This window comes from Anguilla rostrata, chromosome 11 (genome assembly GCF_018555375.3).
Source record: "Anguilla rostrata isolate EN2019 chromosome 11, ASM1855537v3, whole genome shotgun sequence".
Lineage (NCBI taxonomy): Eukaryota > Metazoa > Chordata > Actinopteri > Anguilliformes > Anguillidae > Anguilla > Anguilla rostrata.
In genome coordinates, this window is record NC_057943.1 from 13,328,546 (window position 1) to 13,351,214 (window position 22,669).

At 40.4% G+C, this 22,669-nt stretch overlaps 1 protein-coding gene across 2 annotated transcripts; it reads left to right on the forward strand.

Moving 5' to 3' along the window:
• The first annotated feature begins 691 nt into the window (after positions 1–691).
• LOC135233978 (dnaJ homolog subfamily C member 5-like) lies at positions 692–22,068 on the forward strand. 2 transcript variants are annotated; one of them, XM_064298030.1, is made up of 6 exons: positions 692–891; positions 1,704–1,731; positions 13,720–13,851; positions 14,783–14,996; positions 15,886–16,057; positions 17,267–22,068. In XM_064298030.1, the coding sequence occupies exons 3-6, from the start codon at positions 13,742–13,744 to the stop codon at positions 17,368–17,370; spliced, it is 600 nt and encodes a 199-aa protein (XP_064154100.1). In that variant the 5' UTR covers positions 692–891; positions 1,704–1,731; positions 13,720–13,741; the 3' UTR covers positions 17,371–22,068. The 2 variants fall into 2 exon arrangements, with proteins under 2 accessions (XP_064154100.1, XP_064154099.1); XM_064298029.1 differs by lacking the exon at positions 1,704–1,731 and having other exon boundaries at positions 695–891.
• The last annotated feature ends 601 nt before the right edge of the window (positions 22,069–22,669 follow it).

Genomic DNA, 22,669 nt, shown 5'->3' on the forward strand with positions numbered 1-22,669 from the left:
AATGTAACATATAAGTTGCGAAAAAAGAAAGACTAAATGACCAAAATTTTGCAATTTAATAAATGTATTTGGTAGTAGCAGACAGTGTGCAGGAGTCCTTTCAAATGGTTGCAGGAAGTAACCATTATATGATAAAATACAATATGATATCTTTCCACACCCCAAATTGAGATTGCTGCAAAACATTTGAAGCATTGTGGTTACATTAGATAAAACTTCCCAGAATTGGAGACAATGTATTTAATTTTTAATGTTTAATATTATTTATGTTAACGAGTTTTACAAATTGCAGAACCACATTTACTAATGTATACCAAAAATATTATTCTTTGGCTGAGAAAACAGTTTCTTAATGAATAAAAATCCATGTAGTGCACCAAAAGGTTTGTGTCGCTTGTTTCCATTGTACGTATCAAGCTTAATATCAGTCCGAATCATTCCTTTACTGATTATTGTTAACTACGTAAATTTGCTTCATATGTATAGGCTAGCTTTCCTGTTTAATTCCTGTAACCTGTATAGCTATGGATGAGTAAACAGAGGCTAATGGCTATTTGAAAATTCGATTCGTTTATCGATGCAAACGTGTTCAGACGACCACTAACGCCTCTTTACATATTAAGGGCTGTTATTCTTTTTAATCCCATCTGTCCATATCTGGTGTATGCTTTCGTCATTCGGGCTTTCCCCGTTCCTCCCACTTTCTCATTCCGGGGTGCGCGCACGTCAATTCGCGACTAACGGGAGAGAGAGCGCTGATGCGGCTGCTTGTGTGTGTAGCTTGGTATACGAGTGTGTGCCGTTTCTTGGGATGCGATCGTAATCAGGTATAGTTCACAAAACTGAATTGAAAACCCATCGAGTCCACTACCTGCTGAACTCGACAAGACGGTAAGAGCCCAGCGGTTGCAAATGAACTAAGAAATGTGAAATATGTTCTCCCTGCCATGCAAATAGCCATTTCCCTGTCCTTGGATTACTGCTGACTTTATGCTGGCCGTGCCTGGAGCTAGCTAGGTAGCAGGCTAACCAATATGGATGCTGTATGTGCTGCTCTTGATGCAGTGCAGAGATTAGGCGCTTAAATCCAAGCCTGACTAGCGGGTTTTAAATAACCCAATGTAAAATTACATCCAGGGTACAGTCGTTAGTTTTTTGGCCTGATTATCGCTGTTCTTTTAAAATCTGTTCGTGATCGTGTTGTAGTGCGGGACGCATTCTCCCACCGAGCTAGCGAGCTAACCTCATTGGTTTAAAATGACACCTCACTGATGCCGGGTATAGCCTATATTGTGTCGTTCGCGTTGTATTCACCCATCCAGCGAATTATTTGCTTTAAAAAAATTAAAAATAAATGTTTCTTTACACCAATTTCCAATGCGCATATACACAGCCAGGAAATCGGATTGCGCTGTGATTTATTTTGCACGTTCATTCTATCCCTTTCAGTCCAAGCTCTTTTTCGTGATTTTGGTTATGCGTGGTATTACCAGATCCGGATCTTAGGCCGTGCATCTCATTTCAAAACTGGCTTTATGCCCATACAAACGAGGTTACGCTTTCTTCAGTAAAGATCTTAGCGCCTGTAATTACGCTATATGTAGTAATGTAGCAATATGTTTGTATCTTGTTTCGCTATTGCATTTTTGCAAGTAGAACGCATTGCTAAGTAACCACCCCTGATTATTCTCTTGATACTCTAGGAGGGTACAGCTTCACAGAAGTGAACAGGTAACAGTGTGGGGGATGTAGTCGCCATCTCATGTATACGTTTCTAACTCCATGTAGCTAGATGTTCTAGATGTTCAGCTAAATGTTCTTTTATATTTGTTCATCTGGTGATATTTTGCTCAAATCCCCGCAAAAAGCAAGTGAACTCAATTTCCCATTGTCTTCTCGCATAAAACACACCTTATTGCTAAATTATTATTTATTCAGATAAATTGTCTTGCTGTTATAAGCTAGTAGCCCACAGAAAAAGCTGTATAAAATTGTGAGACTTAAAAAGGGTTGTCACCATCATCTGTGTGCAAACGTTTGACTTTTGCTTCTAGTTTTTTCTTTTTCAATACCCATTTAATCTTTAATAAATCTACTAATTGTCATTGATTTATTACAGTGGTTGTTGAGTGTTGTGGCCTGGTTGTGATAGATTGAAGCAAGCCCTCTCTTGTGTGAGAGAGGGCTTGCTTCAGTTTCTTGAGTTTGAAGAAGAGATGACTAGCAAGGCTAGGAGTCAGTGAAGGGTGAGTCAACGAGTTGGAGAAGAGGTTGTGCTCAGCCATGATGTCACCATGACATCATATTATGTGGTCCAATATTGACCAGCTGTGACCACTCATCACTGTCACTGGCCATTTTTAGTTATATTTTCAATCTCAGAGTATTTTATTAGCCTTGTGAATGCTGACCAGGGTCTGAACAAAGTCCATCTTTCTCCTGGACCCGAGTTTCCCGTTCATTGTTATTCTGCTAATGAGAAGTTCTGCCAGGCACCATTCCCTGTGGTCCTTGCCTCCGTTGTCCCGCTGCCTGTCTTACGATTTGTTTATTTATTTTGCAATGCTGTTTGTAAATTTGAGCCTTTCTAAATTCAGTTTAATATTATTGTCAGATGTGAGTATTTCAGAGGCCTCTCTTGTTTTTATTCCAGTCTAGTTTTGGTTATGCTAGATTGCTTATAAAGTTGAAAGCTCACAAACTGGTGTTATGACTAGATAGAACAGAATGTGTTTGTGACATGTCAAGTAAATGTACTGTTTTCTTAATGTTGGGTGCAAAGTAACTGGTTGCCAGTATGTGGATTTTTACAATAGGCCTTCCTCTCTGTTTTGAGCAGGTCATAGCAGGTGGGATGGTTGGAAGTTGTCAGTGGACTGTGTGCAATCTGCACCATGTTGTGAAGGCTTAACCAGTTCCTTGTTTTCATTTTCATTGTAATGTTAAATTGGTCTGAAATAAACATTCCTTTTCCCCTCTCTCAGAGGTTTATTGTGCTGAATCTCATCATTAGACACTTCCAGGGGTTCAACAAGACAATACTTTATTGTCCCTCAGGGGAAATTTGTTTTCACAGTTTTTAAATATTCAAAGACTCAGTAACTGAACAGTATCATGAAAAAAATGTTCTTACTTTAGTAGTTTAAAAGGTTTCTAGAGTTAATTTAACAGAAATGATCAGTAGTCTATGTTTGACTTATCTAATTGGAGCACAACAAGTTTAATGCATTTTCTTTCATGAAATAAGTTAAAATCCAACCCAGAGAAGGGTTTTGGCTTAACTTGCAAAGAACACACCACCCAGATGGTCTGTACATGGTTTTCGAAAATGCTTAATCCTGTCTAGAGTATGCTGACCACTTTGAGCTGAATGATTCTTAAATCTGTAGCGGCCTTTTTAAGTCTCAGTAACGCTGCTTCCAAAGTGTAACAGTCAAATTTTGACATTTACGGAAACGGAACATTCATTTTAGGATCTATACACATCAGCAATACTATGCAGAATGTTCCACATTCCACAGTGCATGTGTTGTTCAAGCAAAGGTGACAATTGATTTGTGTCTACCATTAGCTAATTAATTTGAGTGCTGTGGTTAAATAGCCATCTCCTGCCAGTGGGTTTAAGAGCCCACCACAGACTTTGATAAGCTTTGATTAGTTCATTTTGACATTAGTGTGTAGTCACATTACCAATATGTAAGGTTTAATACTGGAAAATCTGTCTTCTGTCAAATTGATTGTTTTGTAGGATTTATTTTTGCTGCAATGTCTTAAATGGATGTTTTGGAACAGGAGAGGCAAGAAGAAGGGTTTGGATGGCAAACTTGAGTAATGCTTAGGGTTGTTAAAGGATTACCTCTGTACAATGGTAATAACCTTATAATTCAACAAAAATATAAGGAACGTCAGTGGTCCCATTCTTGAATGTAGTACTGAAGGCCGGGTAGCCTATATGATGAAGTGTGTTTGAAATGGGAAATGAAGGGGTCTCAGCCCTTCATGTCTTTTCCCATGATTTAGTCAATCGTTTAAAATTTATTTCAAGCATGTTAATAAGACTGGCTGTCGGGTCAGTTTGCTCCCAAATTGTAATAAGTTTTTTTTCCTTTATTTTTTTGTTTCCTGGACAGGCTCTGTATGTGATGTGGTCATTGTCATTCTTAATGACAGCACATGTTTGCTTTGGTTTTGGAGTGGTGAAGCCTGTGAGCAGCTGTGTTTGTCCATGAGGTCGTAGCTTTGTGATCACATTGTATGATATTGATTCTTAGTGGGGAATACCTCTCTGTAAACTGATAGGGTATCAGGGGATACTCATTAATACATGCTTTCATGTTCAGACATTGTTTCCTGTTATGCATTTTCAGATGTTTTATAAAGAAAACAACTTGGGCACACTGGGATGAATTGCAAGTTGGCTTTAATAGTGCTAAGCTTTCAGCCAGTGGACCTTCATCAGATCATGAGAAAATGTGGTTTCCACTCCTGTCTATATGAATCTTAGATATTATGTAACCTGTTTGTAACTGATGTAGCCTAACTGTTTTGACCTTTGGATCTTATAACCTATCTTGGTATAACCTACCTAAGGTTATCTTATGACCTTATAATCATATAAGTTATCTTGGTTCTCTGACAACCTTTTTTATAACTGTGCGGTCATTACATCACCTATTACAAGACGCCTGTGTCTTAACTTAGGTTAATACCAAGAGCTGTGAGCTTTTGGAACTATATTTATCCCAGCAGTTTTTTTTTTCTTTTTTCTTTTTTTTTTTCAATTTGAATCTGCTAATTGTGTCTCCTGAATTACTTCTCTCCCTCCTGCTCCTGCACACCAGGAACATTGTAACAGAGCCTGTACACTCCATCAGTGCTGTATGAACAAATTACCGTTTTACACCCTAGCTTCTACCCTCCACATAGGCCTACTACAGGAGACAACTAGCACCCTTCAGAGGGGAGTCAAATCTCTCGCTTATGACTGGTAGCTTGTTGAGTGTCATTGTCACATTAACCCAAAGAACCCTGGTAGCCTTAAATCCACCGTACCCTTGTTTTCATGAATGGCAAACTTGTTTGTAGCCTATACTGAGCGACAGTGAGCTTCAGCCTTGTAAGAAGTTGCTCACTAATTCAATTATTATTATTCTGGAAGATGGTCACTCATTCCCTCCCTTAATTTTCATAGAAAAAAGTACTGATCTCTGTCTTGAGTCACTGCAGTTGGTAAAGAGCAAGAAAATGGTGATAAAGATCTCATCCAATAAACCACCCTTTTCCTCAGTCACCACTCCCTACTCTCTTCCTCTCACATCCAACTTTTGCATATCAAACCAACAGGCCATAATAAGGGTCTTGTTTCGAAAATGAATGCTGGTTGATCATAATAGTATAGAGTGGTGCAAGCGCACCCAGTGCATGCCTCAAATAATGTAGCCTAAGTAGTTGAATACGAATTTAGCATTTTGAATCCAACACTTGCACTTCTGCGTCTGTATTTGAGCTAATGTACAATCAATTTTTTTTTCTTTTTCATAATGGGAAAGTTTAGGACATGGACCAGAGAAACGTGATCTAGACCAGTACCTCTGTTCTGGGATACTTGATAAAAAAGGAGCCCAGGGCATTTCTGTCCAGAATGGGAAGCTGGAAAGAATTAAATTATTTTTTTAAAGGTTTAAATGCTCTAAGCTATTTACTAGTTAGGGGCTTATCACGTTTTATTGATCAGAAATGTTATGTTACACAGGACAGAAACAGACCCTTCTTTTCCTTCTGTTGAATTTCCTCTGCTGACCAACTTTTATAATTCTGTCTAAACATAATCTTTCTTTCTGCTTTTAAAAATATTTTCATGGTTAAATTCTGTACAACCAAGTCCTGCTCAAACAAGAAATTGTCTAATGTGGTGGTGTGAACATCATTAGGCTAGGCTACTAGCCTATATGTTTGCAGATTGGGGAAGTTCTTTCCCTAAATATGGCTAGCCTGTGGAGTGCTCGGGCAGATCTGCGTGTTAATTTGCAAACTAAGTAAGTTTGCCTGCTTTTTATAAACTGGTACTGTTAACACAGTAGAATATTCTGCTACAGTATAGTAAGGCTGCATTAGCAGACACAAAATAATAAATATACATTATTTTCATGGTATTTTTGTATACAGCATCGTAAGCCGATAAGGTAGTACGTATGCTTGTCAGCAGGGAAGCACAGTGTTGGGCTGCATGTCGTAAATCTGTGAACGACTTTCCTGGAACAATGCTGTTTGAACCTACGTTTTCCCATCTCAAGCCATCCTTGTCAAGGAAACATGCCTGCCCACATTGGCAATGATTTGTTTGCTGCTTTCCTCCACAGCTGCACCTGATTGAGATAATGCCACATGCTTGCCTGTTCAGTATTTGTAACCGTAAAATTCTAACCAAATCGAAACAGTCAGAAAGGGAAATTGAAAGTATCTTCTTCTTTGATTCCAGTATATATGACCTAGGCTAATCCTTTAGAAAGAGCAAGGGAATAGTAGGCCGAGTACATATGCTTGGGAGTGCACACTTTGTAATACTGTTTGAAAAGGTCTTTGAATAAGTTTTATTACCTCTATGACACACCAGTGGCAATGGCCGTATGGGTGGGTTCTTTTAAAAAATGGCACCAGAGTAGCTTCTGAGATTAGTGACCTTAACTCTTTCTGGCAGTTTATCACTGAAGATGTTCTATGATAGGAGATGCACATGATTCATTCAGGGAAAAGAGGGGTGCGGACAAGGTCCTCGGGAGTTCAGGATGCACACTCTGGAGGTGGTCACATGCATCAAAAAAAACCCACGAAATTTAGTGTGATAAAGTGGCCTGATTCGCTGCTCCCTCCTCCTTACCCAGCTCTAATTCAAAAGGACATGCATATGTGTCATTTTTCTGCCTCAACTGTCTGCATTAAATGAGGCATGTTTATATCCTACATGTGCACTTGCACCAAAATTAGGAGCAGAACAAGGTTAGTCTCTTCTGCATTTTACTCTCTGGACAGAAAAGGCCACTCGACCATCTGCAGTAGCAATATGTTTTCCTGCTGGGATGTTTTTCAGACTTCTCTAAGCCTGCAGCTGTCCCATGTAATGTGTAGGAAATTACCACCAAAATGGAGGCATTGTACTGTAGGATCTGAGATAAATGGCCTGAATGTTGGGCTGGCTGCATTTTGTGCTGTGGTCGCAGATTAAATATGCAGCTGCAACAACTCTAATAGAATCATGTTATTGCCTCACTTTTTATGTATTTATCGTACTGTATGTTTCTAGAGAAATAGGAGAACACTCAAATTGGGGAACTGTGATTGGATTGGATTGTCTGTAATTATTTCTCTCAGAGATAGTTGGATAACCCAATGAAATTATTTGGTAATTTATTTTACATTGTGAGATTCCATCTATTTACTGCTGCCCTATGATGAAGTTCTGGGGTTCCTCTCTGAAGAATGATTTGGCTGTTTTTTTACATCATCCTGTGCAATCATTGTAATCCTGATGCTTTCTAGGGATTAATAGAAAGGGATTTCAGGGAGGTTAGCAAGCATTTGGTATTTTGTTTTTCATTTACGGCTGTCTAACCAGGTGATGATTTGGCAAAAAATTATTAATATTAAAACATATTTTGAAAAATATAATTTTTTTTTGTACATCAGTCTGAATCTGTTCTGCCCCAAAAGTAACCTGCGCTATCCCCTGAATGCCCTGATACCTGACATTGAGGGATGGATGCCTCTTGCTCTTTAAGGATGAATGCGTTCCTCTTGTCTGCTTTTCCAACATGTCCCTTGTTAAGAGACTGCTGTAGGCTGGAGAAGAGCATGTCAGTAACAGAGGCAGACAGCCCGATCCAGCCATTCACACACAGCCTGCCCGGTACAGTGGAAACACCCTTATGTACAGATTATTTTGCCAGGGCACAGTAAACCTCTTCAGCCATTTGAAACTTTTCTGTTCCCCTCCTGGCTTGTCCTAACCAGGCACATGCAGTGAAATGTGGGCCAGAGAGGGTCGGGCAGAGCGGCCAGGATCCAGCGCCTGCGTGGGACATCTGGTCGGTACAGCAGCCAGGGGGGACCTGGGTGTTTTCCTGTTACCCTGGGTAGTGTTGCAGGCTGACAGCCCTCCTGTGCCTGGAAACAGTGCTGCCATGTCCAGCTGCCCCGGCTCTGCTAGGATCACACAGAGATTTCTGCATAGCTGGGGCTATGGGAAACCAGGAACAGGATGGACCCAATTTTCATTTATTCTCAGAAAACTCTTCCCAGGGTGCTACATCTAAATTTTGTACATCTACAAAATGTATTTCTCTGGACCTAGATTATATTTTTATACAACCTATTTAGCCGCATTTGTCAGTCGCGTAGCCTTATAGTCTATGGGCCTGACCAGGTTTATACACCAGGCATGTCTGGCCAACTTCCAGGGCTGTAATTTACTAATAAACCGGTTGTCAATTGTTTTATATGAGAGGTCCTGATCTCCTCTTTTGGGGTTTAATTTGGGGGAATTTAAGCCCCCCTCAGTCTTTGACCTTTAAAATAAGGCTGACTGACACTCAGTAGAACCAGCCGTTATCCAGAATTACAAGCAGTAATTTTCCTTTCTAGAAGCTCTAGAGCCAGGGTGTCTAACTGAATCCCAAGGGGACCACACTGTCTGCAGGTTTTTGTGGTTTCTGCTCAATCAGCTACCAATTAAGGCCTTGAGTGTGTGATTCCTTAGCCAATCAATAACTTAAATGAACCACTGATGCTCAGTGCACCCCAGAAACCAGCAAACACTGCAGCCCTCCAGAGCTGGAGTTTGTCACCTGTGCTCTAGAGATAGGAGCATCTGGTACTACATTTTGTTCCACACACTATACATTTTTAAGATCTAATATTCACAAAACTTTTAAAACACATTTATGACCTATCATGTTAGCTGGGCCCAAAGCACTTGTCAGCACTTGGTGATGTCATTGGGGGCAGTACCTCTTTTTTTCTTTAATGGCTGTGAAATGTTAGGGAAAGAAACGAAGCTGTAAAACTTTAAATTTGTAGCTTTATTAGGTGCTTGCTTACTAGCAAGTTAATTTAGCTTGGCAAAATACAAAATTATGCAACTAGCTTCCCAGCTAGTTACCCGCAAAGGTTTTCTTTAATTAGCAAGTTCAGCCCTTTAGCAAGCTAATGGGTAGCTAGTAATGTAGGTGCTGGTCAGGGTGACAATAACAAAGTAAAAACATTTTAGTGTTTACCATAAGAGTAAAATATTTTGCATGTCGCGAACAAAATTTCAAACAGCACACTTGAGAGGTTGCTGCTACATTCACATGCAAATGAAACTGATGGAAACTGAGAAGGCAATTAGTGTATAACACAGACCATGGTAGTGGTATTTCTGAGGCTTGAATGGAAAAATGACAGCATCTGTGAATTAGGTGTATGGTAGGTTATTTTTGGTATCTAAGCAATGCTCTTTGTTAAAGCGCACCCCCCTCATAAATAACCTTTGCTGCACTGAAAGTTGCTAGTGCTTTTCTATATTCTGTTTTTGTAAGCCATTATTTTGGTACCTGCATTTTTATTATTCCAAAGTAGCATTCTAACTCTAATTTAATCAGCTGTTCTGTAGTATGCGATTGTGTGTCTGCTGACTGTACATAGTTCAATACAGTTGAACATGAAGCATAGGCTATGTGCTTTGTCCTATGGGAATTTTTGGGAAATTTTATTCACCTGGGGGTTTATACAGGTCATCCTTAAACTGCAATTAAGTGTTTGTAACAAGCAGTTTTATTGCTCTCAGCAAAATTAGAATTTCTTCAATATTTCTTCAATTATGGCATTAATCAATATAGACAATAATGTAGTTTAGATGGGCATTTATTCTCCAGTTAGATTCCGCATTTCTTTCAGTTACCGTTTTCATGAATGCAGCTGCACACAGTCTGATTTCTTTTCAGTTATCAAGCCCTCTTATGTCACAGAGTGTAAGAAACTGGCTCATACTGATGAACTAAGGGCCAGATGGCTCAAAAACCTAACTGGCCATTTTCAGTTACTGAGTGGACGTGTATGGGCCCAATGTCGGTGAATTCCGCCAGTGTTATGCAGCATGAGATACCCAAGGATCTCCACGTCTTTAAGTTGCTCATTTAAAATAATCTATAAAATACAAAAATGTTGCACTGCTGCACAAAATGTCACATAAATACTTGATACTTTGTAAATTTTGCATGATGGGAGTAGGTCTGGTTGTGCTGGTGATTCTGCCGGACTCTGTTCATAGCAAAGCCGATAAATACGCCATGTTCTAAGAGAACTGCACCTTTTTCTGGGCCTGTTTTTCCTTGCCACGACAATCCGGGCCATCTGTCTGGGATTTAGAAGGCCCGCCCCGTTCATTCAAACGTACGCCGCTAATGGCGGTCATGGAAACCGAAGTGCTCCTGCAGCTGATTCCTACAGCTCTGTCAGAGAACGTAGGCCACTGTCAGGACAAAACACTCCCCTCCTCCCTCTCTTTTCGCTTCTGTGTCCTTCTCCCCTCCCCTTCCCCCTGGCACCCTACAGTATTTGTTTGTGGGTAGAGAAAGTGAAGAAAGGACTTTCTGCCTCTCCAGGAGCTTCATGGTGTCATGTAAAATGACCATGACACGGTCTGATTGTGAATTCTGCTGGGAAAATGTCTTCCCATGCATTTTATTTCACACAAAATAACAAGTCAGGAATTACTGTGTAAACAGAGACAGAAAGACAGAAGAAAGAGGAGAGAGATGGGTTGGGGGGGTGGGGTGCAAAAGATTTAGTTGGTCCATATGGTGCAGCAGAGGGGGGGGTGGGGCCAAAGGGGTGCCAGGGGCCAGGGCTGCATTGCAGGGCTATGATTCTCAGGGAAACTGTCAGTAATCAGGCTTAATGAGAGACTGGATCCGCTCCAGTCTGGTCATGACTCGGGAGTAGAGAGGACATCTTTAAATCTAAAACGCGTGGCTGTAAACTTGTCTGAAGAGAAGTCTGACCCAGATCACTCTTCACTGGCATTAATAGTCTGTTTTAACTTATGTTTCAAATAAATCTGTTCTTTCATTATCAACAGACACTGATGGTTGGCGCATCCCTTATGTTAATATACGGCTATGTGACACTTACTGTATAAAAATGATCACATATACAATTTTGGTAAATGTAATTGGATGTGGGCCTGGCATAATTTTAACCCATATTTTATGCAAAACAGTGTGGGTAGTAGGAATATAGGTCAAATGGATAAGCCTAGAATTACTCGTCAAGTTAGATTACTGCTTTTCATCAAGAACCAAAATGGAAATCGTTGACAGTGTAAGACTTGGTCTTTATCAACTTGTCCAATACAACTAACTAACTAGCCTAATTGTGTTTGCATTGTTTTGTAGCAGCCTTGATCATCTTGTAATGCCTAAATGTTATTTTAGGCCCATGTTTTGCCTTTTGCAACCTTGTCAACAAACTGAGTATCTTCAGAAAAGACCAGTTTGATCACTTGTCAGTCTTGATTTTGTGCCTATTGATGCAAAAGTGATGGCAGTCACCAGTGATGATTTTAATGCTGTTGTGACACTTGAAATAACTGAAAAATGTAGACTGTAGGGTTGAACTATATCAGTAATTTAGACCATTTATTGTCCAGAACCCTTCTTTTTCAACAACAAAACACTGCATTGCTGCAAATCAGGGATTTAAAAGACCTAGATTGGGCGTGCATACAAGTAGCCTACATTTATTGAAAAATACACTCAGATATTCACTGCTCATGTCATTGTACACTGACAGGCCTCATAGTCCTACCTCTTCCCTTCCTATTCACAGCACACCAGAAATTATAGGAGGCCACAGTTAGGCTACATTCATGCTATCTGAACGCTTTTGAATTTTTATAATAATTCCAGATTATCCGTGATCGTGTAACCTGCTGTCAGTGTAAATGGGGTGCCTGTATGAGCGGTGCACATGCTTACAGCCAGTATGCCAATCGGGGTGCACAGCATATAATAGCTTATTAGGTCAACATCATAACCGTCAAATTCATCCAATTTAAAGATCGACAGAAAACATTTTGAACAGAATAAACAATAGAACTTTCATTCCTGAATCACAAAAATGATGTAATCTATTGTCTAACTATGTAATCTAACTGTCTATTTTAAAAAAAATTGTTTTTGTACTTCATTCTTTATGGTAATAATCATTATATGTATTTTTATCATTGATATTTGCTCTGTGTGATTATAAGGAAGCCCTCACAATTGCCCCCTCTTTTGTGAATTCAACCCTCAGGCACAGGGTGTGTCCCTTTATGATTATACAAGCTACACAGGACAACCTGTGTCCTTCTGATTACCCATGCTACACAGGGCAGTGTTATCCACTACGAATAGCCTACCTGGGCTACACAATGCGACCTGTCTCATTATGATTGCTCAGGCTACACGGGGTGACTTATAGGCCACTGTTTGAGACCAGCTCTCTCCAGCAAACGTTATTGGGCCACTCCTGCAGTGGCTGCTGGTGGCCCCAGCACAGAAGTAAAGCCGCCACATAGTCACTGAAGTGGAAGTGGCTAATCTGATAATGTCCTCTGGCGTGCAGTCAGATTAGATGCAGGGAGAGTGTCACTCACACTGACCTAATAGGGGGCAGGGAGACAAAAGGCTTACAATTCTATTTGAACCACACTTATTTTTAGTTTGTTGCCTTTGATATATGGCCATAACATATTGTCAAATCTATAGTTTGTGTTGTTTTTCAATATTATTTAAGTTTTAGTGTATGTACTATTTTGATTTGCCTGCAAGCTTTATAATGACAGGTATAGGGCCATTTGCAAGTGTGGTTTCAAGAAAATACACTTCAAGGAACACCTTGATTATTACATACGAACACTTTTATTTTTCTAGAATTTATTCACAGGTAGAAACATATATATCTCTTTTATTATCATGTTGGCACTTGTTTTCTTTGAGTGCAGCAGTCTCTAAGGTCACATGAACCATATGAAGTGGTCCCAACTGAAAATAAGATTCTATAAATAATTATCAGGCAATACAAAGTACAACCTTTATTACTGTCCAAGCAGCTTTGGAGTTACTTGAAATGGCCTACACATTTGCTTGCTTTAGATTACAAACAAATACATTTTCTGGGCTGGTTGAAACTAAACACTAAATATGAAATAATACCAACAAATAAAAACAACAGGAAGTGAACTATCCCTTTGAGAATAGAGTTGCAACAAATTGTGTACACTATTTAGAATGATCCCTGGTAGTTTATCTTGGTCCTGTTTATGGTGTAAGGTGCATGGTTGTACCCTCACCACAGAGGTGATATTCACATATGAAATACAGATAATATTATTATTTAATTTTAGTATTATTTTGCAGCAGTGGCCTCATTAGAATTGAATGAAACATGTCTCTATCTCCCTGCCACTTTTATTGTTACGGTGTGCGTACATTACTCATCCATTTTATTTCATTGTTTCTCTGTTTTTGTCTGCGTGTTTGTCTCTGTGTCACTGTACTATCTGTTAGAAATCTCTGTTGACCTTTTCCACACTTGCTGATAAACCTCTGGGGCAGATGACTTGGCAACATTTTGAAAGTGGCTTTTCTGGTTTAAAAACCCCACACTCGCAGATGACATCATCACTATGCTTTTCTGCAGACTGGCGAGTACGTGAGTCACCATGTCAGAACACCAGAGGCAACGCTCGCTCTCCACGTCTGGAGAGACCCTCTATCATGTGCTTGGCGTCGACAAGAATGCCACGACAGATGACATCAAGAAGTCATACAGGTTAGCATGCCCGAGAAGCCACACCCATCCTGCTCTGCCCTACCAAAGCCTAACCAATGCTTATGCACAGAGCGATGGAGAGAGAGAAAGAGGGCAAGAGAGGGAGAGCATTTTGGGGAACTGGACAGAGGTGTTCATGTGCTGATGGGTACTTCCCTTGTTCCCGGTGCCTATTTTAAGACTTACACACTGCCCTCTGCTCTGGTAACAAATATATACCAGAATAATGTACTTGTATTGTTTATACATTTAATATTGCAATCTGCCCTTTCACTTGGGCCTTCTTTGACACTGAAAAGTACTGACTTTTCTGTGGCTACCCCATTATCTATGTGGGAAGTATTTTATATTTAACCTTTATTTAATCAGGAAACGTTTGTTGCAAACCTCTATTTTGAGAGACACCTTGTGAGAAAGTCAGCAGGAAAAGGCGTTACATTTCTGCTTGTACCTGAGAAAATATCCCTTGTGGTGATTTGCTTGGAGGAGCGCTTCCGTGGATTTCCCAGATTTTCCTCCACTGGAATACACTAGAGGGTGACAGTGAGTTGTGTTGCATTTCAAGGTTTTACTGCTTTTGGTCCCTGTATTGAGGGAATAAGCAGAGGGCTTTGATATGTGGCAGGCTTAGAGCATGAGGTTTACAGTCTTGGTCCTTGAGGTCCAAAGCATTCGTTCTTTTAGTTTGGTTTTTAATGGGCTACATGTTTTCTAGTAGTATTTTTTGCAAGGTCAGTGAAATGTACAAACTACCGGCAAACCACTCCTCAATACTTACACCTTCGTTACCTTTAATCTTTGCGTGTTGCTTCATTTTCCTTCAATGTGTGAAAGAGGCCAGAGCTACAGTAGTTGCATAAAACTTGCTATCCCTTCTCGATATCCCTTCTCTCCCTCTCCACCCTCCCTCCTCCCCTTCTCGCCTTTTCAGGAAACTTGCACTGAAGTTCCACCCTGACAAGAACCCAGACAATCCGGAGGCGGCGGACAAGTTCAAGGAGATCAACAACGCCCACGCCATCCTGAACGACCCCACCAAGCGCAACATCTACGACAAGTACGGCTCTCTGGGCCTGTACGTGGCCGAGCAGTTTGGCGAGGAGAACGTCAACACCTACTTCGTCCTGTCCAGCTGGTGGGCCAAGGTAAGAGCGGCCTCCACACGTTCCGAGGAGCGTACGGGGGTAAGGGCTCCGCCCCCACTGTGCTGCAGAAATGGCAGTAGTCCAGACCTCGCAGCCACAAGGTTTAGATATCATTTGTGCCGTTCTTATGGTCACATCGTGATTCTGCACTAACAGAATTGCCAACAAACTTTTCTTGTAAAGCACCTTCCATACTGCAGTCTGGCTCAAAGTGCTTCACAGAATGTACCAAACAATACAGTAAAACCACACAGAGTAATGTAAGGTTAACCAAGATAGTAAATCAATAATAAAGAATGTTGTGCTTTTGAATCCATAAGTGCTGTATGAATAGTGTGTAGCCTGGTATTGCAGAACCCCAGACCAGAGAAATAGGCAAAATTTATAGTTCCCCGAATGAATTAGTCAAGTTGTTACCACAAGTTACACTGAACAATCGGACCCTTCTATAGCGAAATGCAAGCTAACATCCTGCTTTGGTAGTGGTTGGTTGAGGTTGCTGATGGGCTGACTGAGATATCGTGGCCTCTCGTGTGAAAACACGAGGCATGTTCACACGGCAGTGTGGGAAATGGACCAGTCACGATGCCTCATTAGCATTGACGTGATATTAAAGTCGCTCTGTCTCCAAAGAGACCGTGGTGTAGCCAGTACGTTTATCTACCCTCTCTCTCACTCTCTGCCCCCCCCCACTCTACCCTTCTTTTCTCCTTTATTCTTCCTTACCTGAAGTCTATTTCTCTGTAAAATTCAACTTTAGATTCATATACCGAATGCTTTGCGGGCATGACCACACATTAGTGTAGTGTTGCCAAAACATACAGTAAGCGTTTGAGTTCATTGTTTATCCCAGCAGTAATGACTCTTTCCCTCTTCTCTCCTGTTGCAGGCGTTGTTTGTGTTCTGCGGCCTGGCTACAGGCTGTTATTTCTGCTGCTGTCTGTGCTGCTGCTGTAACTGCTGCTGTGGGAAGTGTAAACCGCGGCCGCCCATGGAGCCGGAGCCCGAGTTCTACGTGTCCCCGGAGGACCTGGAGGCCCAGCTCCAGTCCGACGAGAGAGGTGAGGCCCGCTCGCCCCACCGGGGAGCGAAGCTCAGGCACGGCCCCAGTGCCCTGCGACCCGCTCTCCCTCTCCGCCCCGCCCCTCTGAAATCATTTAAAATGGCTCATTAAATAGCTTCCGTTTTTCACGCTGAATAAGCATCACTTTGAGACCTGCTACATTTGAAAACTGCTATTTTGGGTGTACTGAGTGTTCCTGTGGAACAGCTGTTTTATGGATACAGGGCTTTACATTGAAACACGACAACTGCAGAAAATCAATGTGCAGATGGTTGCTTGATATCACACGCATGTAATTTCCTATATTTGTGAACTGTTAACTAATTAAGAAAATATTCCAAGCATCCATACAGTGGCCAGTGACCTATGAGAGTGACATATTAGGCAGAAATTCTATAGTCCTTGACCCCAGCAAAGAATTTGCTCAGCCTTTGAGTACCTCACATTTTAATTATACCAACAATATATATATACATTAACAATAGTTACTTTGCTATCATAAAACCTTTTGTGGTAATTGGAAGTAAAATGTATATAGCGTAATGTCTGTGAACATCTTAGATCTTGAATTTACAAAATCTTTGGGATATGCAAATCTTTTAAAGTGAGGGAGATGTACCATTGTGTATATTTTTAGAATGCCATAATGCTGCGTAGTGTCTCAGGATGGTTCTGTCTGTTCCGTTAAGGTGTGAATGTTTAATGAGCGCCTTCGGTCTGTTCTGGCTGTCACCAGGGGGCAGTGTACAGCTCCTGCAGCCACACTGGAGAGCTACAATTAATACTCACGCAGGCTAATCCCTCGCGGCCTGTCAGACATTAGGCACATATGGACCAGATGAGAAACCCGTTGAGAGTGAATTTGTTGTTGATGCGAGAAGAGTGGTTTGGCCTGTGAGGCGTAGCGTCTGTCCACATAGCTGACTAGAGCAGAGGAAAACACCCATGATTGCTTTGCCGACTTTGTTTTCTGTCTGTACTGTCCAGATGGATACTGGTTTTGTGTGATTTGTAGGGCTGCCGGAATGTATTTAACTATTCAAATATAATTGAAATGTCAACAAAATGAGTTTGATTCGAATGGAAAACTTCTATAGTGTAAACTGTCAGTGGCATGTGTCCTGTTGTGTGTGTGTGTGTGTGTGTGGTGTGTGTTGTGTGTTTCTGTGTATTCCTGACCTCCCTGTGTGTACGTTTGTCCCCACAGAGGCAGGAGAGCCCATCATGATGCAGCCCTCCTCAGCCACAGAGACCACCCAGCTGACGGCCGACAGCCACGCCAGCTACCGGACCGACACCGGCTTCAACTAGACCTCCGTCCTCCTGCTCCCCTCACTTTCCAACACTGGGAAGAGTAAAAGAACAGAGGAATTGGGTGAAAAAAACGGTCATTTCAACACTGGAGAAGGAGAGGGCCAAGCGAGTGAGAAAGGAGAGATATGATGTTCGGAATGCAAGCTGAGCTTTCACAGACATCTCTATCCGCCATGAAAGCAGCAGACATCAGCATATTTGTTTAGGGAAAGGGAAACACGTTCTTGTTTCTTGGCCTTTTACCTCCACTGCTCCCGTGACCCCACCCCCCTCATCTCCCCCCGCAAACCACTCCCACACTCCTATGCATAGTCTTGTAGCATGTAGTGTTCAAACAGTTTAGGTTTGGTTTTTTCATATTAATGTATCTTAGTTGTGCGTTTACCTTTACATGTACATAAGTGCGAAATGTATGTTCATATCTCACGAGTAAGTGTGTATGGATGTGTGTACAGACATGTATGCATATATATAGATATGTATATTTATGTAGGTATATTTAATTTGTGTGTGTATATTTGTATGCACACCTTTGTGTGTGTGCTTTGAATGGGCCACTGTCATTCGTGTTCTATTTTTATTCTTTCTTAGAAATGCACTGGTCACGAGAACTCCTCAACCTGCATGTGCACAGTGCTCATGTTCTGACACCCTAGAACACCCACGCCAGGTGTGGTTTGCCGAGTGAACCCCCCCCCCCCACTGATGATGATGGTGGTGATGAGGTGTGGGTAGTGTGTGGGAACCCACAGCATCTTTTCCCCTTTGCATGTGACCCCCATAGTCTAGCCATCCTCTCTACATGAGCTTTGCACCGTAAGAAAAAAGGAACAAGAGTCCTTCAGTAGCTAAAATCAACAAATCCATGAATGCTGTAGATCATACCTACAGAATATCAAGTCTTATTTCTTATCTGTTGTTTTAGTTTTATTAATTTATTTTTTCTCCCTATTGGAAATATATTCCTACTTGTCTAAATTACGTAAGTCATTGAACGCACAGTTTAGAATGGTCGGTTCAGATGGTCAGAAGCTTCATAAGCTTCTTTAAATGTTCCTCTTCTTTAGGCAGCTGGTAATATTGGAAATAATCTAAATAAACTGTAATTTATCACTGAGGCAGAACTGTTTTAAATAGAGTTCTCCTAGCTGATAGAAGCAAGTCACCATTGCTTTAGTATATCCCCATTTTGCTTTGCCACTATCAAACATATTCAGTGTTCATTTGCCATAAGAAATTTTCTCTCCCAATTCATGTTTGCTCAGTTTAGTGGTGTAACAGATGCAGCAGTTGGTTATTGGATATGAACTCCCTGCTCAAGAGAACATTGTCAATATCCTCAAAGCTGTGTCATTTCGGTTCAAGCCATTTTCCAAGTCTTAATGGCATGAGTATGGTTTTTGAGACAGTTTGTTAAGACTGAGACTGGTTTTCCTGACATTGGTGACACCTTGCGCCTGGCTTATTTATATTATGTTCACCACAGCTGTAGGTTCTCAGACTGACCTGGATTCTGCAGTACCATATGTCTTCTTTAAGATGAGGTCAGCAAAAGGATTCTAGTTTCATGATGAGAGCCTGCTAGAATTTCCTATCCTATACACATGGGGACGGGGATGGGGACAGGCGGTGGTGAATGTCTGTATCATAGAAGACTAGCCTACTTGTCACCATCTCTTTATGGAAAGTCATTTTAACCCAGCTTCAGATTTCCTTGATTCTAGCAATGAAAGACAAATATTTATAAATAATTTGTCATTATCACACTCTTTAGTGGTTCATCACTCTGTTTAACCCAATTTAGCTATAGAACCGGAGCACAGTGTAGTTTTGATCTGTTTGCCACAAACAGGCTTTTGTGATAGGAAAGCACATTGTGTCTCAAATGGTACTGGGGAGGTTTGCCTGCCAGGTGTGGTTGATCAAATACTGTAGGAGGCATTATGGTATGTTAGTATGTGTCTATGTGGCACTTTTCCAGCTTCTGATGTTGGAATCAGTACAGTAACTCCATCACTCCTGATATTCTGTTCCCCTGGTGAAGCATCGGTTAGTGATTGGAATGTGTGTGTGTGTGTGTGTGTGTCTGGCTGCCTGCCTGTCTGTCGGTCTGTTGAAATCCTGTCTGATCAATCTGAGCCAGTCATCACGTCTGTCTGTGGGACTGACATGCGAGTTCCCTATTCACATACTCCCTAATCAGATCTTCTGATTTCAATCCAGTTCAGACTTGCATCTTTTTCCTGGGATGAGGTAATTAGATATTATCTTAACAGCTTATTGCTGGAGATGGATCAAATCAGTTTGCCATGAAAATGTCTGTGTTGCCACCCTGTATGGGACAGTTCAGTAACAATCGAATTACAAAATGGTCTCTTCATTTCCCCTCTTCCAAAATGTCTTTAAATTCTTATATCTCCCAATGGCCATTTAAATTAGACAGTGATGACTAATAATAACCATTTTAAACTTATTGAGAGTGAAAGGGAATTAGAAGCATGTTTGCATTACATGAAAGATGCAACACAGAGCAATAAATATTTAATATTATTTGTGTATCTATTATTTGCCATGTTTTGGAGTTGTGTCTTGAATTATTGTTGATAATTTTACTCTTGGTATGAGTGTTCAAATAGGGAATCTACTAGCCTGTAATTTGACAGATGGAGTTTAGTTGTAAGGCAATGTCAAGGTACTGTAGACCTGTTGTTTTGCACTGCTTTCTGTGTTATATTAATTTATTGTTGTGATCCTTTTTGGACTTATTTGTATTATTGCAGGCTCATTGTCTTCTGGCTGTGGGAAAGCACTAGCTACCCTAAGACCTTGCTCTAAATTCAGCGTTTAGGTGAGATTGCTTTGTGTGTTTTTGTTTCTCTATATGGGCATCGATGTGGACAGTAGAAACAGTTCTTTGCTTGTGCTGCTGTTATTTTTCTCTCCTCGCTCCTCTCAGTTTTGTCCTCCAAGCACAGATTCCAGTGTGTATCTGTGTCGGTGAGCGCCTGTGAAAGTTCACCACTATAGCATGGATAAAGTAATGACAAGCTTTAAGGAAAGCTGGTAGGCTCCTTCCACAAAACAAATTATTGACTTTGATTTCTTTACCTTTGATGAAATAGCAGTGGTACTCCAGAACAATCTTATTTAATGCATTTCCTTTGGAGTCCTCGTAAGAACAGAACAGCTTATGAAATGCAGAGCTATCCTCCTCATGTAAGGTGCTGGTAATGCATGTTCCATATCAAGTTTGTGCATTCTATAACTTAAGATAAGTATATCAGAACATCATCTATATTCTTGAGCAGCGGGGTGTTTTTAATAGTTTTTGATAAAATAATACTCTCGCTATGACGCTTCATCATATATACTATCATTACATTATTACAATCATTGCTGGTGTGTGTTTTGGGTGGAGGTTGGTGGGGGGGGGAATGGGGGGGGCGGGGGGGGGGGGGAGTGTGCAATGTGAGTCTTGTACTGGGATCTGAAAATTAGACTTAAGCTGTTTACAATGCATACTGAATGATTGACAAAATTGTTCTTTAATCCAGCCTTCATTTTAGTGTTTCATCCACAAGGAGGGATCAATATTAATGTCTTTTGTGTTCTCATTCAATTTGAGTTTGTGTTTTGCAAATAGAATGTTGACATGCTTTTAACTGCCACTTATGTGGTCATAGAAGAGGGGATTGAAAAGGCCAGTCTGTAAATAAACTGAAAATCATACCAGTATTAAACTGAAACCCATGCTATTAGATGTCTTCAATCAGGTATCATTACAATAGCTTGTGTGTTTTATCATCAACATCAAATCACATAATGCAGGTTCGTAAAAAAGGGGAAGTCATTCTTTAGTCATGAAGGGGCTGTTAAAACAGATAAACACATATATACATTAGAATGACATATACACTAAATAGAATGCAATGAAGGTACCGTAGTCCTTTTATCTTTGCTCGTGAGAAAGCTTTTTTCATGTGAAATTAAAATCATATAGCGCTTTTCTTCCTATTTCTTTGGTCAAATTTAAAAAACTGTTTCCACTAGCCAATAAGTGAATTGCAACATATGAAAGCAATGAACATTCTGTCATACAATTTCCTGCTTTGTTCAGTATGTCTTTAAAACCAAAAAAAATAAAGCAACCTTTTATTGCTATTAATTCTGAGACCCAGTGCCCGGCCTTTCCTTTCTTTTCCTTGATTCGATTGGTCGTGTTACTCATCTGTGATTATTTGAAGTGGAATACCTGTCCCAAATCCTCAAATACTTGCTGTGGCTTCATTGAGATGTTGGAAAAAAAATGCAATGTTTGATTGAATGCAAAATGTATTTGGCAAATTGTCTTGGATTACAGATCAAGAAATGTTCTTTTAGAATCTTTAAATAAATATTTAAAAAAAGATTATATAGTGCAAATATAGTGATATGGTAATATGATGCATTATTTATTTTATTTTTGTTATGTTTTTAATAAATGACGGTAGTTTAAATGGTATGTAATTAGATGTTGCCATTAAACGGTCTGTTCCACAGAAGTTAATGGTTAAGGTCTCCTTCACATACAGTACACGTTAATATGAGTATAGTATTTGTTTTATGTTTTAGCATGGTTAGTTACTGTGTCCAAAATAAACATGAGTAATTTATCTGATTTGCTGTTGTAAAATAAATGTTTCTGAAGCTTAAAAACCCTTTCTGGTGCATTTGTGTAAAAATGTATTTTTTTAATAATAGCTTCCATCTACCTTTTCTTTTCTCACCAATTATAATTCATTAATTTATTATAAGAAGGTTTTGCATAAACAAGTGTGAAATACACTCATCTTTACAGCGGTAAGAAAAAAAACAAGATACAATTTTTAAGCATTTCAACTTTCAAGCCTATACATGGGTCTATATGATGGTCATGTCATTTTGCAGGGTCCATTCGTTCAGATGCTGGGTTTCCAACAGCATAGTCTGATCTGAAGGAAGAGAGTTGATAACAAGGCTTCTTGATGGAAGGATGTTGTCTGCATATCCAACAGAACCAGTGTCATTAAGGAATGTGTTCCTGGAGCTCATATACAGTAGAGCATGAATACGTATGGGGACAAAACCCCTCCTTGAGGGACTCCTGAGGTTATTTGGGTCCAGTCGCTGTGTCTTGGGAAGCCCCCTTTGAGTCCTTCCATGGACGTAGTTAAGAGTTGACGCTATGTTTCTAGGATCTGAACTCACCTCACAAAAAAAACAGCATCAGAGTTGCATGATTAACTGCATCAAAGGCCTCACTCATATCTGCCAATAA